General features: G+C 40.3%; 1 protein-coding gene and 1 non-coding gene across 4 annotated transcripts; both read right to left on the bottom strand.

The window, feature by feature from the left end:
• Positions 1-6,453: 6,453 nt before the first annotated feature.
• Positions 6,454-21,432, bottom strand: alpk3b (alpha-kinase 3b). Of its 3 annotated transcripts, none has more exons than XM_050046170.1 (15): positions 21,296-21,427; positions 20,714-20,827; positions 20,350-20,581; positions 17,857-17,978; positions 17,490-17,607; positions 15,700-16,939; positions 11,732-13,832; positions 10,052-10,199; positions 9,780-9,907; positions 9,640-9,675; positions 9,279-9,553; positions 8,968-9,056; positions 8,633-8,850; positions 7,672-7,720; positions 6,454-7,578 (listed from the first exon to the last, which is right to left on the bottom strand). In XM_050046170.1, exons 3-15 carry the CDS (start codon positions 20,475-20,477, stop codon positions 7,263-7,265), a joined length of 4,968 nt encoding a protein of 1,655 aa, XP_049902127.1. In that variant the 5' UTR covers positions 20,478-20,581; positions 20,714-20,827; positions 21,296-21,427; the 3' UTR covers positions 6,454-7,262. The 3 variants fall into 3 exon arrangements, with proteins under 3 accessions (XP_049902127.1, XP_049902137.1, XP_049902146.1); XM_050046180.1 differs by having other exon boundaries at positions 20,350-20,517; XM_050046189.1 differs by lacking the exon at positions 20,714-20,827 and having other exon boundaries at positions 20,350-20,517; positions 21,296-21,432.
• trnas-uga (transfer RNA serine (anticodon UGA)) lies at positions 19,489-19,570 on the bottom strand. Its single transcript has one exon. It is a non-coding gene; the product is annotated as a tRNA-Ser (tRNA).
• Positions 21,433-23,105: the final 1,673 nt, after the last annotated feature.

Genomic DNA, 23,105 nt, shown 5'->3' with positions numbered 1-23,105 from the left:
TAAAGGTGTATAACATCTCAAGGCTTTCACCGATCACCACGCAACTTTGTAGACATATGACCACACATAATCTGAGGGGACCCCTCCGTTATTGACCCCATCAAACAAAATGGGGGCGCTAGAGAGCTAATTTCTTATCTAGGCCTAACCGCCATATCGATTTTTACTAAACTTGGTAGATATGTAGAACAGGACGCCTCAAGGTGACTGGAAATTTAACTCTAATTGGCAACTGGGTGGCGCTATAACAACAGAAAAATGCTTAAAAAGGCTAAATGGCGCTATAACAACAGAAAAATGCTTAAAAAGGCTAAAATGCGACCGATCGCTGTGGCTCCCCCTGTGGCCCAATGTTTGTTGTTGTTTTTTTCTAATTTTTGGTATGACTAAGTCATGGTATGGTATGCTGTACATAATCACGGAAACTGTCAGTGTGTCATTCTGTATGTCCCACATTTTTCTACTCACTGACGTGGTCAATCTATGCAAAACTGCACATAGGCATTGAGGATTGGCATAGGAAGAGGGTGACAAAGCTACCAATGGACTAGTTCATTAATGTTTAGGAATCTCTTGGGCGGTTTTGAACCTAAAAGTACTCATTGGATTCAACATTATTCATTGCTTGAAGAGAAATATTGAGACAAATATGTGTATATAGAGAATTATGTGAATTCATACTTTTTATATACGCTTAAACTAAGCATAAATGGACAATACAGTGTGACTACTGTATGCAAAAATGAACTCTACAGTTGGTTTCTGATGGCTTTACTTCCTCAGATTGTTGTGATCTGTTAATGTCTTAGCTTTATACAGAGGATGTTGTGGTTGCTGCATATCCTTTATCTGTTTTACTGCACCCGTCTTCTCTGAGCAGAGGAGGGCAGCAGTTGTAAAGTGATACCAGCAGCTCTTCTAATGATGTTAAAGAGTCATGTTTTTATTATTTCTTTTTAAACCACATCCCACAAGCACTGAGCAATACTGAAAACCATAATTGAGTCATATATTAAAGCTGTTTAGAGGTCGTCCACAATGCCTGTTGAATATGAATACCCTATATCCAGATTGACACCAGGCGATGGCCCAGGTGTCGCAGATATTACACAGATATTTCTTGACACCCAGGTGTCACAAGAAGTGGCCTTGGCGAGCTTCATGCAAAACACAGTTGAACAGATTTTTATTCCATTTAGCAGCATAATGATAACAGTTACAGATTCATCTACCACACCTCCTCTCCCTCTGCAGTATTTCAAAGGAGGATTGCTCAGCCCTATTAGATAGCGCTACATCATGCATCGTGCATATGCATTCATATACACAGCATTTAGACAACACTGATTTTATTCAGATTTAGCCTTTATGTTCCCACATGAGAGGAAATAATGTGAGATATGCATCAGAATGTCATTATTTTGTAGTCAGCAGTAGCTTGCTGTGATACGGGAGATTAACTCAGCACTGACAGTCGACTTAGCGATGGCACAGAGACCAGTGGCAGCCTGAGACTTTTGGTGGACTGGAGATAAAACTTTTTTCAAATGCCAACTAGTCTGTGGCATTTAGGGACGTGTGATCATTTTCATATAATCTGCCTAAATGGTCACAACTACCCTGGCTTGCCAATGCTAATTGAGGTCAGCCAGGCACAACAACGTGAGGTCACAATCAGAGGCAGCCTTGTGAGAGGGTGGCTCTGTTTTGTCCTCATTTTTTTCTCCTCTTTCTGACTGTGCGTCTTCATCTGATGTTGCGCTATTAATGTCTGGCTGAATGTGAAGATGTTATTCTATAATATCTGTCAAAACTATCACAAAGAAATAAGACCTTTGTGTGGAGCATATTTTCACATGTTGCCACACAACGAGCCTGAATGTGAGACTGAATGATGCAAATGTGTTTAATGTGCTGCAGACCCAGGCCCTGAGTGTGAGATCTTCACATTAACTCTGCATTATGCTCTATTAAATGAAATGGCAGTTACTTAGGCTTAAATGTACACACGAAATTTCTACAGTTGGGGACTAACGATTCTCTCATTTGCTATGTCCTATCATGGGTATTAATGCTGAGATTACTGTGAGTGATCCAGTGCTCTTTATAGCATTTGGACAGGGCCACTCGGTACAGCGGGAAGAGCTGTGCCAATGCATCTTTCCTCTGTAATTTCCGCGCTTCGCTCATAATTTTTTCAGTAATGCCTTGCAGGAAACTCATTCGGATTAAGGCATGTCTCATTGTCTCATTATTCCTCTCAGACAAATGTGAATTTTTCTAAAAGACAAAGATACGGACAGTTTGAGGAGATCTGATTTATTTAACCTTTATTTAACCAGAAAAACCTCTTCAGATTCAAAATCTCTTCTTTCAAGAGTGTCCTGGCCAAGACAGGCAGCAACATAAGTTACAAACAGACAATGTAGAACAAAAATACAGAATAAAAAGCACTAAAACAAGCAATATAAAACACAAAATGAGATTACTACAAAGAAAGCCAAAAGTATGTTAATATGTACTTGAAGTGAACCATAAAAACGCATAAAAGGGATTGGCACATAGATGATTGTGTACAAAAATCCTGCAACAGTGCTTTGAAACAGCCGAGAGGAACCGATGAGTGAAACTTTAAGTCTTTCTACAGAAGATTCTACATATAAGGAGCTGCATACATAAATGCTTGCTTGCCAAACTCTGTACGTAACCTTGGTATACACTATAAAAACATGTTCTGTGAACAGAGAGCAGAGCCATTGTCAATTTTTTGCTTTATTTGCACACATAAATATGCTGGAAGTAGGCCAAGAATAGCTTTACAAATAAGAGAATGCTGATGAAAAAGTCTACGAAATTTTAAAGAGAGCCAGCCAACCCAAGCAAACAAGACACAGTGATGTGTTAGGGACAGACAGTTGGTAATAAATCTCAATGCACCATGATACACAGAGTCCAGAGTGAAAAAGTGAACATGTTGAGATGAGATGATCTGAGTTAATTTCCAAAATAATATCAATCTGACATGTTGTTGCTACCCAGTGACAGTATTGTGTAAAAATTCTTGTGTTTACTTTGTGATGTAACCTTTTGCAATTTAATAGCACTATATTCCCCCACTTGCATACAAATGTGTTTGTTCTTCATTGCCATTGGAAAACTGCTGATCAGTGACTAAATATTTAGCTCATGGAAACCTTGCATTCAAAAAACGGTAATAAAGTAGTATCTAACGCTGACAGGTGTGACATAGAAAGTAAGAAATGTATCGCCACTTTCCTAATATCTTCATATAGAGAGTTTGTTTGACTGACATCATTTGAAAGTACAAGTAAAGATCTTTTACTTGTCTTGTTTTCATCAATGGTGTGGTGATTGAACTAACAGTAGGTGGCAGGAGTGTCTTGTTCCATGACAGGTCCAATCTTCTCCATGTTGTGATCAGGCCTTAGTCACACTCCGTCCAGGCTGTTCATGTATGATGCCTCCCGTGTGGCTGTTCTAAACATAACCAGGTCTTCTGAATAGAGTTATGAATGGTTCAGCACCATGTGGGCATGTGGTGGAAATCGATGAATGAATGAGGCCTGTGAGTCAGGTGCCATTCAGTTTTGCTCTATTTATATTTTAATAAAGGTTTGTTCTCACTGTTACAGAAGGTTGTTTCCTCTGCCCCAAAGATTAAACACACTGGAAGTCTGGTAATGCCCTTATCAATATTTCTGAGGGTGCTGTAGGACTGCAGGTGACATGACCTTGAAATAATGATCACACACAGGCATATTGTGTATTTTGTTACATATTGTAATGTACTGTAGGCTGACAGAAATTAAGGTAATATGTATTTTTCACCTGTGTTTTGAGTTAACCTAACAAAAACTTTAACAAAAAGGGCTCCTGTTATTACCGGCTATTTTTTGTCTTGCTGCCAACACGTGTCACAGATTAACAAAGTAGTAGCGTGTCAGAAATATGCAACAACAGAAGAATCGGCTACCTCACACTAAAGTCTATCATCCCCTCCTCCTGTTGACAGCATCGGACCCTCTCATGCTACTAAACAACATCAGAAGTGACATTAAGTGAACTTTTTTGTTGAGCTTCCATTTAGCTGCCCGGCACTGTTCACACTTGTGCGTGAGGCCACCGCTTACATAAACGATGACTCACTAATGACTGGGAATCACAAATGATTATCATGATGAAGTTAGCCTTTCACCCTGTAAACACACACTGGTTGCGAGCAACACTTCATTCTCTAATGTCTGTGACGGAATCTGATTTGCCCCTGAGTGGTAGTGCTGTTAAGCATGCAATGGCTGGAAAAAGGAATCTTACTTTTTTTTTAAAGTGGTTTTTATCATGTAAGATATTCATAAGATCCAGTGATAAATCCTGTAGTACATTTATCCCAAATATTCCAAATGCATCTATGTTGTTCTGACTCCAGATTAAATGAAAACAAACTGTTCTGGCTCTACACATGCAGTGTAATCTTTAGCCATACTATAAATGGCTTTGGTCCAAATTAAAATACTGTCTCAACAACTAGGCCTATAAGATGAGTTGCCATTACATTTTGTGCAGTCATGGTTCCCAGAGGATGAATCCCACTGACTTTGGAGATCCCCTGACGTTAACTGTAGCATCACCATGAGACTGATAGTTGTGGTTTTTAGTGAAATGTCCAAACAACTGATGAATGGATTAATGACCCCCTTGGGATGAATGGTTTATAACTTTGGTGATCCCTTTAGTCCTTATCTAGTGCCACATATGTCAAAATTGAAATTGTCCAATACTTTGGTTTATGACCAAACACCTGCAAAGGTAAAGACATTCCCCTCAGCTTCAGCGGTAATTCGTACAGAATTTAGTGCTGATTAGCAAACGATAGCATGCTGAAACGCTAAAGTGCAAAATATCCTCATGTTAACGTTTTAGCTAGAAGCATTGTCGTAACTGTACTGTATACAGTGCAGTCACAGAGCTGCTAACATGGCTGTAGACCTTCAGTGTTGTTTTTATCTTTGCTGATCCCCTTTCAGAATTGTGTTTTTTTTGTCACAAAATGTATTTTGTATCTTTTGTCTTGCCAACAATTCCTAATTTTTTTTTAGATGACCTAGTCCTTGTTCCAAGATGGCTGTGTGGCATATTCATGCCTCACCTACATGTTGATGGCGAGATACTGTATAGAATACAATAGGACATAGTTGCTCAAAGTAGAGCCAATGACAGTCCTTGGAAACATTTTTGTGGCCCCTAATTGTGACATCTAAAATGCATGCATTACATTTTAATCACCCACAATCCATTTTAATACTTTTACTTTCAATATCTGACACTTGATAAACTACTCAGCTACTGCGACTCCCTCACAAGGGTCTGTCAGGTTAGGAATGACAGCTTGTAGAAAGCTACTGGTTGCTTGACAACTAGCGGCACCAAACGATGTATTAGGTGGCACCTTGTGAGTGTTGGGGGAATTATATTTAGTCACTGGTGCTAGTGCTATTAGCTAAAATTAGCGATTACGGCAGTTTACTCATGTGGAAATGAGATGGAAAAGCCACCACGAGAATCGCTGTCTATGGTTGAGGAGGAAAGGAGGGTTCAGGAAAACAGATTAACTCTTAGCTCATTGAACCTTGGGGGAAAGTTTGGTGCTCAAGGAATTTAATGTTAGTGTAATGCCATCACGAGACCAATCAAAATCCCATGTCAAGTTCATGGGTGAAAAGTGCAAGTGTAAGGTTGAACAGTTTAAATGAGATTCATCTGCCCAGCAGTCAGTCTTCAGAGATCTTGTGAAAAGTAGGTATGTGGCAGCTAATGAAATTGCCAGGCATAGTAAGCTGTTGAGTGATGGAGAGTTTTTGTGGACAGTTTGAAAGTGGCTGACATTGTGAACTTATGCAACCCTCAGTGATATACTGGCTCCCTAAATTGGCTCTCAGTCATCAAAACTTTGTGTACCAATGCCATATGCTGTTACTTTGCTGTAGGACCTGACAGCAGAACAGATCAGCTTTACATCTTTTATAAAACTCTGATGTAGTTGAAAAAAATATCAATAAAAACAAAGTGTTGCCTACTAAAACTCTCTAAAGGCGTCAGCCCAAACATGGCAATCCTTTTCCGAGAAATGCTATAAATAACGGGTGCATGTCAGTATGATGACAGACAGAACTGTGACGGAGTCCTCTCAGATAATAGGAGTCACTGAGATAACACCGGGTTACTTATCTCTTCTGACGATACACATGATAATGAGTGACTGCTGATGTCAAATAGACTGAGTGGCAAGGCTTTCATTACTGTGATTCAGCTCACTCCATAATATGCTAATCTCTATTAAGAGTGACACTCAAATTTTAAAAGGCACATGTCACACACTTTCACAGCGTCTCCAAGCATACAAGGCGTAATCATTTCTTTTATTTTACAGCCAGTTGCATTCAAAGGTGCAGATTCTGAAAACGCAGTGCAATGTAGAACAGCAAGTAAACATGACAGGATACAATAAAAAAGCACAGCACCATTGGCCACTGTACAACAGTGTCATGTGAAGCTACATTTGGCTTGATACAATCTCTAAAAAAACATGGGTCTTTTACTCCCAGCCTTAAAAATATGCTGTACTATGTATCTGTTATGGTTTTACTTCACTTGGCATAACTGCCCTACATCCTCACAAGAGTGACTACAACACATACATGTTTGTGCTTTTTGCTTTTACATTGGAAATTACTCATAGACTACATGTAATGCCACTTCAGTTAAAGATGTGTTATCTCACACATTCATTCAATACAAAAACACACTGACCTGAGATTGGGATTCACAATCTGTGACCTGTAATGGTACATTGATTGAAAGAAAACAAACCCAGGAAAGCTACTAGTCACTACACTGTAGTTTCAACCTGAAGAACAAGGAACACAATAATCACCACAACACGTGAGAGCATCAATCCACAATCAGTGATAATGGCAAGGAATGGTGGCTGTTAACGTCAAATTGTTAAGTCATATTATTTATGAATCTCTCTCTCTCTCTAAGGGTTTTATTCTTCTCTTAAAAACAGCAGTGTCATCAGCCTATTTTCTGTCTTTCACTTCCTCCTGGGCTGTTTTGCTACATAACAGTTCATCATTTCTGGTTTAGGACTCCATCATGTAGAAAATCAGTGGCATTTGATCAGAATACTGTCCCATTGAGAAAATCTATGATCTTTCATGTCCTAATGAGGGATAAATACTCTATTCCATCTTAACAACTTTGGGAGCGTCAGCAGCTTTTTGTTTAGTCGGGGTCTGTCTTCCCTCTTGCTCTGCCTTTCTGGGCAGTCTGGGGCTGACAGAAGCTTTCCGGCCGGTCTGAGGGCTGGAAGAGCCAGCAACCAGTTTGCGTTGAAGTAACGGGCTCCTGGAGCCCTTGGGTTTCGTTGGCGTCAATAAGGAGTCCATGACCTTTAGTGACCTCAGGCTGAGCAGACCACAGAAGTAGTTACACTGGTGCTGGGAGACAAACTGCTCAAAAACTTTGGGGTTTCCTTCCATGGATAGACCTTGATGCCTGCAGCACACACAACATGTTGCAGTCATGATCAGTAAATTACCTGTAAAATGAGGTTTCCACAACATTACAACACAATACGAATATACTGACCCTGTTGATTTGACTGAAATCCCAACATTGGTGATCTTGGTGTCAACACCTGCAAAATAACACCATGCAATTACTTTATTTTTCAGTTGTTTAGGCAACATATCTAAATGTGACGGCCATGCAGCGTGAACTGTCACCACACTAACTCCAGCATTAAAAATATAAGAGGTAGAAAAACACATGAAATACAAGTTGAGTTCAAATGTGTGTGTAAGGGACCTCAAAACATTTGAAATACTTGTCTCTTCTAATGCAACACATTCTCAATCCAACCTCGTCACATATCGACATAAGGTCATGGACTTTGCACGTCCTGATACAACGTGAAAGGTACCCTGGGTGCACTGGTTGTAGACATTCTGGGATGCCATGTTTCAGTTCTGTCTGTTACATGCATTGTCTACTTTCAAAATACACTTCAGTTATCAGAGAAAATTTAACGGTTACATACAGTCTCTTTCAAAATAAATGCACTGCGTCAGTGCAACAACACAAATTGACGATTTCTTTTCCTACAACAACTTAAGCACATGATTGGGTTTAGGAAAAAAGAACAGGGTTTGGCTTTATGATCTGATCATCTATGACACGAACACTGCTCTCCTGGGTGAAAGTCGGTGGTTGTTGGACCTATCCTCCATCACTCCTGCCCATAGTCAGACTTTTGCTACCTTAACTTTCGTTCTTGTTTTCCCATGATGCTGTCAAGCGCCATTAAACTATAACGCTGACCAGCCGTGTATCATGCCGATGACAGCTTTTTTCGTTGGTGTATGATGACAGAAGTCATTGCCCAAGCATCGGATTTGGATGACTTCGGAGTGAAACCGGATTGTCTAATGTTAAGGTAAGGGTTGAGAAGGTAAAATTTTAACTAGCTCAGCACAAAAAATGTTTTGCTCTCATATTTGGAACCTGAGAAAGTTTTACATTGCCCTTTTGAACTCAAGTGCCAGCCTACCTTCTAGCCGAGTGAGAAGCAGATTGCCATTGGTCCACTGATAGATCCAGTGCTGCAGGGTACAGCACTTCTGCCCAACATCACAGCCAGACCTTACGTCTGTTCTGCCTGTATCATCCAGGACACAGTATTTCTGATAGACTCCTGTCAGATCCGTTTCCACTGTAGCATAAGGGACTGTGTTTGCTGGTCGGTACATCAGGTAGACTGGAATCACCCTGTGTAGCAAAGTTTGGCATGATGTTAATTACTTTAAGAGACACCCAATGATCCATATAGTGTAAATGACACTCAAGGATGTTGACTTTGATGAGGAGTTAACTCGTTGTACTTACTCAAGAGTGGGGCCAAAGTTTTCAATCACTCTTGCCTCTGCGGAGAAGATTTTGCAGTATTCACGAGCCAAGTTCTGAATTTTACACTCCTGTATGCAGAGCATTGGAGAACAGCCAGTAAAGATAAGCTCCACCCACACCAGTATATTTATTTAATCTTCATTTGATTAGTGTTGCAGTAATCCTACGTGGGTGGCAAGAATATTACCTGACTGATTCACTTTAATGCTGGATTTGTAAGTTTATTGGATGACATATTTAAAGTTAAGAAGACATGAATAAATTTAAAAAATCAAACATTTCTTACTTACCTGCTTGACAATGTCCAGGTTTCTGTCTATGAGGCAGCTCTCTGCTTTGCCTCCATAGGCGATGGGGTTGCGTACTTTAATGATACATGTGTTTCCAGACTCAAACACAGGCTCCAGACCGTAGATGACTTTCGCCCTCCAGACTTTATGAGAACAGCCTTCACCAATATGAGATTCCTGCATCATTATACGGCCAAAGAATTTGTTACCCCACACGCCAGAATCAGCCACACCCTTGCTGAATATCAGGGGTGTCATTTCGATTTCCTCTCCAACTGCGTACAGAAGAATGTGAGAATGGCAGTCAAAAAAACATTTGGGCTCCAACACAGGAAAAACATGATCCCAAATCTATTCTTACCCCCAAGGTCCTCACGTAGGGACATTCCAGCCAAGACTGCGAGACAGTGAGAGAAGACAGAATGAAACTTGTTGTGGCCCAGTAATGTGAGGAGAAAAAAAGTTTATCTTATGCCTAATGTAAAGTAAAAGAGTACATACTCTCTGCACTGAGAAGACAGTCTGTTGAGTCAGTCCCATAGTCATTTGTGATTGTGCATTTGTAAACACCGGAGTCTTTGCATGATGCCTGAACAACGGCAAGATTAACCTGAGTTTCATCCCCTGCACTGACAAACATAATAAAAGTTAGTTTTCTTGCTAAGGCCAAGAAGAAAAAAACAAAACATTTTATAGGAATAATACATTTCTAAAAGTCTATTCACTTTCTTGTGAAACTGCAGATTTACATTTAAGTCACTCCAGAAACTCACTTTCTTGTAATCTGAGCAATCTTCTCTTCATTTCTGAACCATTTGATTGTAGAGTCACTGAGAACATTGAAGAACTGACACCACACTTTCAGGTGTCCGGAGGCGTCTGCGTAGGTTTCACCCCTGATCTTACGAATGACTTGAGGAGCTGGAGGGAAAGAGACCCCAAACAGACAACTTAATGAAGATACACACTTTACATGGTTCCTCATATAAAGCAAACTTGATGTATCCAGTCTGATATATACTGTATGTGCTGTATATGCTGCACAGTATGTTTATTTGCCATAGTCTATATAAAGCAAAAACAGACCAGGTCCTAATCTGATACTTCTATTGTTGTATTGTTCTAGATAATACACACAGTACACACTTCAATTACAGTCAAGTTATTAAAATCAAATTCAATCCAAGTATATGCTTGAATAGCTCTGGAATGCATAAAGAAAAAAATGGCTGTATCCAAGCTGTTTCTTGATGTTTTTTCTAATTTTTTATTTTACAAAATAACAAAGTAATAAGTAAACCCTCTCTCTAATCCTTTCGGCCTTGTTGCTATCTCAAGGAAATTTCTGTCTCCTTTAGACAGAACCCTCAAGTGTTCTTACACATCTTCCTAACAATCAGCAGGCAAGCGCATTCTGGTGGATAGAGTGCGAAAAAGTGTCAAGATATACTACAAGCAGCAACAACATTCAGAAGGCCTATTAAGACCCTGTGCGAGCCTAAGCAATGCCTTATTATTGCTCTGAAAACAGAATGGAAGTGAACAAACTTTTGCTAAAATAGGGCCAGAGTGAGCACTTTTGCAAACAAGCAACACGTTGCTTAGCCTGTTTGCTGACACTCAGACCAGGTTTGGACATCTTCAGTGGGAAACACTGAAACAACCTGATGTCCACGTCCAATTGAGAACTTCTTTCTAATTTGACATGATGCGAACAAGGCTAAACACCTCTTCCTTATTAGATGCGATGTGAATGAGCAAGCGAATCTAGTTTCAGAGCAACAGCAAGCCGTTACTTAGGCTCCAGTAGGCTCCCTGAATGTTGTTGGCGCTTGTAGTGTATCCAGACACTTTTTCGCGCTACAGCCATTAGAGTTCGTTCGCTCCCTGTAGGTTAGAAAGAGGTATTAGTGGAGAAGTGGAAAAGAGACGGGCAGTGGAAGGGTGCAAAGATGACAACGGTTACACTGTGCATGAAAACTTCTTGAGTAAAAACACCAGCTGTGACAGCTGCTGTAAAACAAAGGATCATATCAGGCTCAATATAGCTGATATAGATCAGTTAAAAAATGCCTTGATCAGCCCCAATAACGAGCGTTGAGATCAGATCAAGACATCCCTCATAAATAGTATGCTGTAAATAATGTCAATCAACAACACATTCATTCAAGTGTGAATGCTGGGATTTCTTTAACGTACATTGAGTTGTATTTTTTGGTGTTAATGCACTATATATGGTGTGCAACTGGTACACATTTTTGATGGAATCTCTTAAGGGGTCTAGTGTGTAGGATTTAGTGGCATCTGGCAGTAAGAAACGTCCACTGTGTGCCAAGCATGTTAGAGAATAGCCGTATGTATTGGGGGCACCAAAATGGGCATATTTTCATATGCTGCACATACCAGTAGCAACAATTTCTATCAAAGCAACAAGTCCTCATGCAACACTTTACCTTTGAATGGGTCATGCTTGTCCTTCTCTGCTGGTTTCCCCTCAATTTTGGGGGTGTGGATCTCCTCAGTGGTTGGCTGACTTGGTGTTTGAGGCTCAGATGATGTCTTCCTCCTGCTCAAGAGTGGTGAACGCCTTTCTGCAGGAGGTGTTTTCTCACCAGGGGGCTGAAGTAGAGGTGATCGTCTTGACAGGCTTGGTGACGTAGAGAGGGTCACAGGACTTGTGGAAAGCTTGCTGCTCTCTGCTGGAACTTCCCTTTTCTCAGTTTGGTTATCAGTTGGTGATGTGGCCTCTGAAGTCTCCTCAGGTTTGGCCTTGGGTACTAGGATTTTACGTCTGGCCCCAGAGGCCAGCTCTTGTGGAGTAGCAGAAGGAATGGGAGAAACACTTCTTTTCTTTAACAATGGACTTGCCTCAGGAGTTGGATTGCCTAAGGACTCAGTCCTTGGAAATTCCTCAACCATTGAGCTGTCCTGCTGAATAATACGAAGCTTATTCTCTTGTGTATCTGTGCTAGGTACATTGTTAGCAGGAAACCTTTTTTCACTCTGTATAGAACTGTTTTTTGAGTCGTGTTCTTCCATTTTGTATTGATCCAGTGTTGTGGAATTAATTTCAGTGATAGCCCATTCAGTTTTGCTGTTGAGTTTAGTTTCTGGGATTAACTTTTGTATAACTCCTATCTCATGGCCTTGAACAGGTTCAACCTTGGCATGCTCCAAAGCTGTAATATTCAACTCTTGACTGCTGGCCTTTATAGGAGTCACTGCAAGTGGGGTCACAGGTTCTTGACTGACAGTTCCAAATGTTAGTGTTTTGGTCGGTTCATCCTTAGAAGTCGAAGAAAGAAAATTGTCTTTGACTTTTTCATGCCCAGAAGATGGAACAACAGGGTGATCTTCCAGGAGAACCAGAGTTGATGCTCCATTTTCCTGGCAAATGTCCATAACACCTTCATTACATTTTTTGTCACTGCCATGAAGTCCTGCAGTCTCTCTAGTGGTGCCAGTGTCTACGACAGAGATAGGTGGGATTACAAGGGTTTTTTGTGAAGCTTGAACAGGTGTTGAAGTTGCACCTTCAGATTGTATTTGTTCCTGACCAGTTTCATAGAGTTGGTGATAAACCTCCATGAGTGTTTCCTTTATGTTTCTGAGAGGAGTATCATCAATGCGCATCCCAGTTTTCTTGTCAGGCGCTGACTTGTTCACTTCCTCTTTTGACTCCTCACATGTTTCTGTCATAGTTTTGGTTGAATCTTGTTTTAAGTCAGCATGGACAGGTATGGTGGTTGCTAAATTAGCTAGTGTGGAGTCAAGAGCCCTTATTTGTGATCTCAAAAGTTCAGCTACAGATATGATTTTTGTTACAGGTTTTGGAATTTCCTGGAAGTCTTTCATTTGGAGTTCGGGTACGTTTGTAATTTCTGGAGTTTTTGCCAGTGGGATCGTAGGCTCAAATATAGGTGGCTTTAGATTCTGTAATGCTGAACTAGCATCCTCTGGCATTTTTATTATATGATCATTCTTCTCAGTGTCTTTGGTAGACACATCCACAGTGATAACATCAGTGTCTTTATCTGCTGCACCTTTGGTCGTTTCTGTTTCAGTGTGCTCAGTCATATGTGTAGCAGCACTTTCAGTCTCCATCTCAACTATCTTCTCATTTTGGGCCACCCTCTCAGACTGCACTAATACCTTACCTACCTCGTTACCCTCTACGTTCTCATCAACTTGTATTTTTGTCCCTTCAACAGTTTTTATAGCTATATCAACTTGGCTTTGCTGGGTGCTGGGGGAAACGTTACACCCTCGTGAGTTCTCACCACCACCAGGGCTTTGGAGGGGTGACTTCTGTAGATCTGTAAAAAGGGCCGTATGGCTTTCACTTGATCCCCTGGAATGATCCCGTGTGTCCCGTGTCATTTTGTCAATTTCTGCTCGAGGACCATGGCGCAAAGAAGGGGTCTGGATGTCATCTGTTGTGGTCTCTCTCTCTGTCTGAGTCTTTTGTGGTGGTTGCATGTCCGTCTGGTTGGGTGGAAGCTCAAGGCTGACAGGTGCATCATTCCTGTTCATCTCTGTATGGGCCTGTGTAACCTTGGGGCAAGATACAGGCAGAGGTTTCCATGCTGTAAATACTTTTTCTCTTATCCCTGGCTGTAGAACATGGATAAACACATGTAATTTTATAAACAGCAACAGCGTAGCCAGCAACAAACAGAGAACAGAATGGGAAGAACTTGGAGCAAAAGGAAATTTATGAACCAGGGAAAAGATATAGTTACTGATTAACAAGAAACCTTTCCTTCAGCTGTTCTGTTTGCAGTGTTCACATGGATCTCAGACAGAGGTTCAAAAGCTTGGTTACATTCCATATTAGTGTTTGAATTCATGTTAGTAGATTAGAGAGGCTTGTCATCAAATCTTAGGATATTTCTTTACATTGTGAATATGAAAACATGTTCCATGCAGACATTCATCTTCACCCAAAATCCATATCCAGCAGATTAACCCACACATGTTTCAAACAATACTTTTTAGCCATGACAGTGAAAAATCACACAGTGGTGGAATATATATCTGGTATATATATACAGTATATATACAGTACAGCAGTGAAACGAGAGCATGGTGCACTGCTCTGCGCCATACGTCTGTGCCATACTATGTTTGGTGGGTGTCAAAGTCTAATTGAGCTGAATCCCTGTTTCAATTAGCACGAGAGTTTGCCTGTGTCATATGTCATTCCATCATGGATGAGATAAGTCGTGATATAGCCTGAGGGCCTTTTTCTTTTCCAACCCTATGTTCTTTCAAAAAGCAAATCAAAATACTGAGCTATGAAATCATATAGTATGCAATGGCATTATAAAATACAAACAGATTCTGTATCTTTGCTCATTTCTGCTTGTTTTCCTTCAGTCCCTTCTGACACTGAGGCCTGTTTGCAAGTAAGGTGGCTATTTTATGTTTAAGTGTGGCCAGAAAGGAATGCAAACCATTTTAAGAGGTGCTTCAGCTGTGCAGTGTTCCGTCTCAGCTCCTAGTGCCGTCATTATTCAGCCATGCAGTGGAGTCTGGACGATTGCATAAGCAGTGGACAATACGGATTCACAGTCACAAATAGGAGAACAAGTGCCATTTTAGAATGTTGCCAAATATCCCTTCATGAGAGTCTTGTAACATACAAGTGGCCATGGAATAGTTAGGCACTTGTATTACATCATTAATCCGGTCACCATCACAACACCCGCCATTCAGTTTCACTTTTAACAGAATTATTCAGACATTTGGGGAAATACACTTATTCGCAGACCAATGGCTTAGTCCTTCTGAAAGTAATTTTTTTTGCAGTGCATTTTTTTGTCTGCCACAGCATACATAGCCTACTGTTTGCTTCAAGATAAGGGCCTGCAGCCAGCCGCTGCTAGCTTAGCGTAACACTTGAGACAGTCGAGGAAAAACAGCTAGCTTGCCTTTGTCAAGGGTTTAGGCTCACTCATTAACATGTTATGTTTAATCCCTACAAAAGCCAAAGTATAAAAACAAAAAATACCTTTTGACAGAGCTAGGCAAGCTGTTCCCCTGTTTCCAGTCTTTGTGCTAAGCTAAGCTAACCCGCTGTTGGCCCTTTTAACTCTACACAAGAAAGTGAACAAGCACATTTCCCAAAATGTCAAGCTTTCACTGTAAAGAAAATGTGCTTTATCTATGCTTTAATAAGGACAAATTTTAAGCTTAATTCCAAATGTATATCATAATAAAACTGTCAGACCTTTGAACTAACACATGCAGTGAATAAATCTACCTGTTGCATCCGTCAACATGTGCGTCATTTAATTCTTGTTACACAGCGGGGCATACTTGTAAATACTATAAATAGCACCAGGATGCTTGTGTTACTGATGAGGCCTGTGTTGGCAGCACAAAGCACTCATGAGCTCATGCAAAAAGGCACGCTCACCTCACTCAGCAGCACTGGCCGAGACACAGACACATTTTTTTGGCAGGAGCTTATGTCCTTCCCAGACAGCAGATCTCCAGCCCGTTCACATGGACCCTCAGGTAAAGCAGTCCTGCTTTTAGTTGCCGTGTTCTCCGACTCAGCATCTCTGTGTGCCAAAGATCCATCAGTGGAAGTAACTGACTTCTGGTCAACATTCATGACCGTAACATCTTCTGCTTTACAAATGTCCTCCTTTACTCTGCTTAGGGGTTGTTGGGGTGCTGCTGCAGCTCTTGACTGTCGCTGTGTTAAGGTCATGTGAGGACTTTGTTTCTGCATTTCAAACTTTTGCTCTGTATTTTTGCGTCCAGATTCCTTCTCATGCTTTGCAGCTTTTTTACCCTCAGTTCCTGACACAGTATGAGGTGTAGATGTAGGAGCAGCAGGGGGTACTGAGGCAGAGATCTGATCTCTCTGAGAAGGCACAGTTACCTCAACACGTTTGTTTTCATCCTTTGAAGGCCTCTCAGCAAGCAATACTTTATCTGCTTCCAATTTCTGACATTGTTCTGTCAAGTTTCTGGAGTCCACAACTGATGAACTAACATCAACTTCCATAAGCTCCTCTGAATTCCCCTTAGACTTTACTGGCTTTGTGCAGGCTGGAGCTACAGAGGTTAAGGTCTCATCTTTTGCCCTCCTCTCCTCAGCTGCCCGCTCTCCTGGTGCACTGTTTGAAATTTTAATCTTCTTTTTGACAAAGGGAGTTTTGGGTTGGTGTGCAACAAAAGTCTTTAGGGCAGGGTCATAGATGTATGTCCCGCTCTTATCATTTTCACTGATGGTCTGTCCATTAGTTACAGCAGACACTGCTCCATTAGTGATGGGGACTGGCTTTTCCTCCACCTTTTCCGCAGTTGCCTCCTGTAACCTGGCCTCTGTCTCTACAGCCACAGCCTGATAGCTCTCCCCATTGCCCTCATCCTCCGTGGAGCTTGGTGTGCTGAGAAAGGCGTCCATTGTGGAGCGGCGCTTCCTCTGCGTGCGGTCGGGACTGATGGTTCGTAACGGCTCCTGGTTTTCTTTGCCTTCCACCTCCATGCGTCTGATCTCAGCCTTTTGTTTGAGCATGGCAAAGTAGCGCTGGTGGATCTTGAACTCGTTCATTTCACCCACCTCCAAAACCCCAGAGCAGGACACAATACCCTTATTGTTGCTGGCTGAGGCCTGGTACATAGCTGCATCCTCCACAGTGCAACTGAAAAGAAAAGCTAATGTGAGTTAAAATTATATTGAGCAAATTGATCCCTGACAAAAACAAAAGTAAAAATAGCTGACAAGGAAAAATAGCTTCACCCTGCTCAAGGGATACATTCTTTATTAATAGGTTTACTTAATGTGGGTGAGAATGTCAAGATGCAGTATTTAGGACTACTTCATTGCAGAAAGATTAAGATAATGCACTATAGTTTTGTTGCCTCCATCAGAGTGTTCTTTGGTGAGTAGTCAAGGAGCTCTATACCATATTCAGAATGTATCTGTGATCCAGAGGTTGCCTGCATACGGCTCTCAACATGTCTGAGCTGGCAGCTAGCGGCTAACGGTGCTAACACTCTCTGCTCAGGACTCCATTACTCCATTATATCTTTACATAACAAATAGTTGTTTACTTATATATTAATGCTCTAAATATTATATAGAGCTCTATTAAATGTATTTAGTTAAAGTTTGTACAGGCTAATGGAGTTCTGATCTTGGTAGAACAAGTACAGTCAGATGTCATATACAGTGTTCTCAAACATACATACTTGTAAATGTGCAGGGAATGGTTTTGTCCATTGCGGAATACTTCATATTTAGGCAGTCCACAGTATCTGTCTAACTGCATATCATCCTTATACCAAATAACTTGAGGAGTAGGGTGTCCTGAAAAAAAAGACAACATTTATTTTAATTTATAATTGCTTCACTGCAGAGTAAATAGAGAAAGGGCTTGTCTTGTAGACTATTGGAATATATTTCAGATGCTAAATGTTGCATGAAACCAGGTGCGTATTGAGCCTATTCACAGGCAGAACATTATTTTTGTGCATTCACTTCCTTTAAGTTAAATGTATTTCCCATCAGGTTAGAAACATCTGCTGTAAAGCCTTTGCTGAAACAGGCAGCGTTTACCTGTAACCACACAAGAGAACTTCACATTGCAGTTCTCAGACACAGCTTTTGACTTGAGGGTTGTTTCAAAGGTTGGCTGTGTTTCTTCGGTTAACTGCGCTATCACGCTGCAGAGTGTGCTCCTGTGCAAGAAAGGGGAGCTGGTTAGTCAAGTTGTAAAGTAAATTTTAGCATAATTTCATACATACGATGATCAAGTATTCAAGTATTGAAGTACTGGCTGTAATGATTTATACAGTGGTCAGAATTAAAAATTTTAGCCTTTAACAGCTGAAATTTGGGAAAGGTAGATTTTACTTTTAAATACATTGTTTTTCCAATTAACAGATTTTCTGTTCTAATATGGGGTGGACATAACATCTGCAAATGCAGCTCAGTTTCAATTGATGATTACAACTGAAAGTTTCTTGAAACAACCACTGTCAAAACACATGGGTATAGTGACTGTCACATCTTTCATAGTTTCATAAAAGGATGCTTGCCATCAGCTTGACTGTCGTTTTAAAATACAAATCAAATATTGGGTTGGAGCCTGGCTGGAGCTACAGTGTTTATGACTGAGCATCACTAGAAATGTCTTTTATTTCTGTAAACGTCTGCTGATCTGATCACTAAAACCAGTACTAAATTTATGATTTCAATATCATCCGAAACACAAACTAGCATTTGTCCTTATTGATTGTTGAGCGGTTCTTATTAGAGGTAAAGGGAACAAAGGCAAACCTTATTCCTATTCTTTTTTTACAGACCCCATATAAAACAAACAAAATAAAGTGTGTCTTGTGACTTCTGCACTATGTCCTTAGAGAGGTCTATTCAGTCCATATGAAATTAATTAGAAAAATGAAACACGTCACCATAAATAGAATGGTTCATAAATACTGAACCATTACAGCATGTGGAGATGTGTTTGAAACATTACACCCACATAATAATATAAATTAATGTTGACTTGCACGCATATGATGAGAGCATCATCGTGCTGCTTGTGTACATGACGTGCAGTTGATCCATGTCTGGTGTTGACATCCATTTCAGTGTTGGGTCATTGCACAGTTACTGTTACACTTCACTGCATGTTATTCATGAGTAGGCAAACAAAACAAGACAGCAATACTAAAGATAGTCACACTTAAATAATACGCACACTGTATGGCCTGCAGTAGGCACAATGCACTGCTGTTTATTTGTTTAGCACATTCTTGTAGGCTGAAAATGATTCAGTTTTTGCGGGAATTATGAACATTTCCTGTTCACCACTTCTGAAAATCTTTTGTGCTTGTCACAACTTGTGCTGAACACAATACCCATGTCCACTGCCACAAAATTATCTTCACATTGTCATTTTGCTGTGCTAATGCACTGCACAGTTTTGTGCACACAAGCAGTAGTTTTGTTAAAGGCCAACAAAGAATGACAAAAAAATCAAAAATCTATTTTTTTTAATATTCCCAGGAGCCAACAATGTAGCATATCATCCTTATATCAAATAACTCTAGGGGTAGGGTGTAAGGGGGAACAAATCAGGACAGTATTAAACAATTTTTGTATCATCCATAGTTGGTGTTGTAAAGACTTAAGATACACCTTTCTTGATCTCACAGTTGAGAAATTCCTGAAAGGGTTTACATTCGCTGCGAGCAGGGTTTGAACCTGCGCGGGGAGACCCCATTGGATTTCAAGTCCAACGCCTTAACCACTCGGCCATCGCAGCTTACTTCCCTGTGCTGCTGGCGAGAAGAACACTCTAAAAAAGAATCCATTGGTTCAACTTAAAAAAATTAAGGTAACAATTTGCATGCATCTTTTTATGTAGTTCCAGCTCTGGCATTACTGAGTAAAGACTATGTGTCTTTTATAATCTGACAAAATCAATTCATTTAATACAACCACAATATTTTGCTTTAATCTAAAAAAAAAAAAAAAAGCTTAATTAATAGTTGAACCAAAAGTTGTGGCAATATTTAGAGGTAAAATTATTTTATTTAAAATATTATAATTTATTTAATTCCATCCTACTCAAAAATGTTAACTTCTTAAAAATAAGTTGTCAGCTGACTAAAACACTTAAATGTGAGATGTTAGATGTAACTTTTTTATTTTAAGTATTATCCACCAACTCCATGAATCATTTTTTTGAGTGAACATAAAGTACTTGTATTTATATTTAAAGATTATATGTAGCCTCCTTCTATGAATTGAGGTATCACTTAAGAGTTGAGCGTAAAAGTCAACACCTCTTGTTCCATGAACAGATCTTTCCATGCAGAAAAGTATTTAGCCTGACGTGAAATGGGGCCCATGGTGCATAACTGAGATGCTTTTCTTAATCAACAGTTTATTTAAACCGTGGTCACCATGACAACAAACAAAATAATAATATGCCTCACACGTTCATCCCAGGTTTGGAAAATATTGACAGTGGACAAACATGGGTCTTGTAGTGATTTTAGACAGGTAGCACAGCACACTGGGTTAGTGTTGCACCCGTACCTGTTCTCTGGCCTCACGTTGGAGAGATAGCTGCAGCCATTAGGCCGGCTACCTCCACTGATGTCCTCCCCATTGAAGGACCTTCCATTGCTAGAAGAGGCGCGTGTCATCGTCCTGCGTGAACCCATTTCCCACCAGATACAGGAACACTCAGCGGGAGGAAAAGTTCTTCACAAGAAAAAAAAAAAAGTGTTGTCACTTATGTATTTGGTTTTCCAGAGATTAATGAAAGCTGAAAGAGAACAAAAAGTGAAAACATGAACATTAGCAAGAGATGCTATTTAATATAGACCTCTATTACATGCTGTCCTATTTAATATTTACACAACAACATTCAGCAGTTGATTTTACAAAGTTAACTCACCATTCAGTAGTTTCACTCCCTCCTTTGACAGACACCCCACAGCACTGACTTAAGGCACTGCGATTTCCAATCAAACATGAGCATGCGTAGGCTGCTGGACTATTTATAGTTGGCCTGCAAATAGGCACAAGAGCACATCACACTTTCCAAAACTTGTCTATGGACCATTTGGTTAAAAAAACAATATGCCAACAACAAAAAAAGTAAAGCCACGTTGTAAAAGATCTTGACAGGAGCATTTAAAGAAGAAAAATCCACAGTAGGTCCATGTCAAACACAAGGTCATCCCAAGTTTGGTAGTTCCCTGAATAGGAGGAGCGGTATTAAAAAACAGGGTGAAGAGTTTTTCTATTGTGTTTCCAATGGATTACATGTGCTCAGAGAAGAGGGGAAACACTTGTGTGGTCAGTAGTTGGCTGCTCTTCTTCTCAAACTTTTTAGCTCTGTGTACAGACTGTAAAAATCATATGAGCCTGTCACTCAGGAGAATGACGTCATCACTTTTAGTATTAATCTCAGCAGTACATTCTCTCAGTCAGTCACACAGGGTCACTTTTCAAACATAAAACTGTGCATAATTACCTTTATTTGGCCGAAATTGTTTTCCCCAGTTGTTGTTTAGAATTATCTTGACTTAAAAAAGATAATGGTGCATTTTTTTTAATATAGATTAGAATATGAAATGGTAAAGCCTAACAAGCTCTGCGGCATGCATTGTCTACTGAGTGACAATTGCTCTGGATCCCCAGAGGAAACGCAGTAGGAATAGAACAGCCTTATATAGGCAGATCCAACTGACTGCCAAAGAGCTATGGGCTCTTATCTTTACCCAAGCATGCACATACACATGTATTGTCTGTCTGACACACACATACACACAAATAAGTGATTAGTGATTTCTTTGTGTGTGTGTGTGTGTGTGTGTGTGTGTGTGTGTGTACTTTACGGGATGTGTTGATTTCATTAAGTATGATTTATACAAATGTTTGACTGAAAAAAAAATTTTGCTCATCAAACAAGTCATAATAAAGTTAAAAGTTAATTAACCTGTAAAATTGTGAACTAAAAGCTATCAAAATCACCTTTACGAATTATTTATTTTCACCTTGAACCTCTCTGCATGGTACACAAACTGTAAACAAATCTTCTTTGAACTGATTGCAACTGGCACCAGTGCGACTATGAATTACAGCTTCCTGAGTGTGTTCCCCTTAAATCAAGTTCAAAGATATCAATCCGAATTTCCTCTCATGTTACCTTATACGCTCGTCATATTACACATGCCTATGTGCCATCTAGCTATTTCAGTTTTTTTTTGTTCCATCCATCCATCATGGCCCTCTGTACGTCCCACACTTTCCACCTTTGTTGCCAAGGCGGTGACACACTGACTCAACTTAATGACCATGATTAACTAAAGAATTTCATTTCAGAATCAGAAAACAATGCAAACTACATTTAAATATTCTTATTAAAAAATGACAGGCGTAAACCCTAAAAATGGACAAACAGTTTGGTATTTCAGAATGGATTCCACGAGCGATTCCCATATACACACACATACATGCATATACATACTGCAATGATAGATGTGTATGGGCAGCAGACCCTTGTGTGTGACTGGTTGCCAGGCCTCTATGGGGGCTGGAAAACACAGTTGCCTCAGCATGGACTAAATATTCTGGACGGGGTGTGTACAGAGAGATCAAAGCGCAGCAGGGTGTGGAAACACAGAGGCCGGGAGACTCTGTCACGTGACTTGATTTGACAGTGAATCCCACTTAAGCATGTTACCCAACTGCTGATGGCTGGAGAGGGATTTCCTAGTGCTGAACTGAATATACGAAGAAAAATGTGCCTTTATGTTGTTGTGCAGAATCTGGACCTGCATCTCTGCTCGTACAAAATAGGACCAATGGAATGAAAAGATCCTTCAGATGGTACTACTTAGACAGACATCCACATGTAACTGTTCCAGGAAGTTTTGTTTCCGTGTATTTTGACAAACCACGTAGCATTATGCCAATTACATCGATGTTTTAACAATTCCTCTCCAAATCTGAATTCAGTCTGGGTCTGTTGAGGGCATGATTTCAGCGTTGCGTGCCCATTGCCTCATGCTTTGCTATGTATAGCACTTCTCAAAATCCTGTTGTGGCTTAGTCTGGCTGATTTATTGACTAGGGCTACAGATGATGATCACTGAGATCACTACCTCTGGCTTTGTTGATACCATTACCTGTGATTTGCAAACATAATTGTGTACTGTCAGAAAAAGAAGGAGGTCAGCGCGAGGCAAATGTAAATTATTACACCCAGTCATTAGAACCAGAGTGTTAATGGACCAGCCCAGGTCTGGAGGACTGTTGTTGTTCAGGGTGTATGCAGAGGT

The sequence above is a fragment of the Epinephelus moara genome, chromosome 1 (assembly GCF_006386435.1).
Source record: "Epinephelus moara isolate mb chromosome 1, YSFRI_EMoa_1.0, whole genome shotgun sequence".
Lineage (NCBI taxonomy): Eukaryota > Metazoa > Chordata > Actinopteri > Perciformes > Serranidae > Epinephelus > Epinephelus moara.
This window is presented reverse-complemented; position numbering and strand designations above follow the sequence as displayed.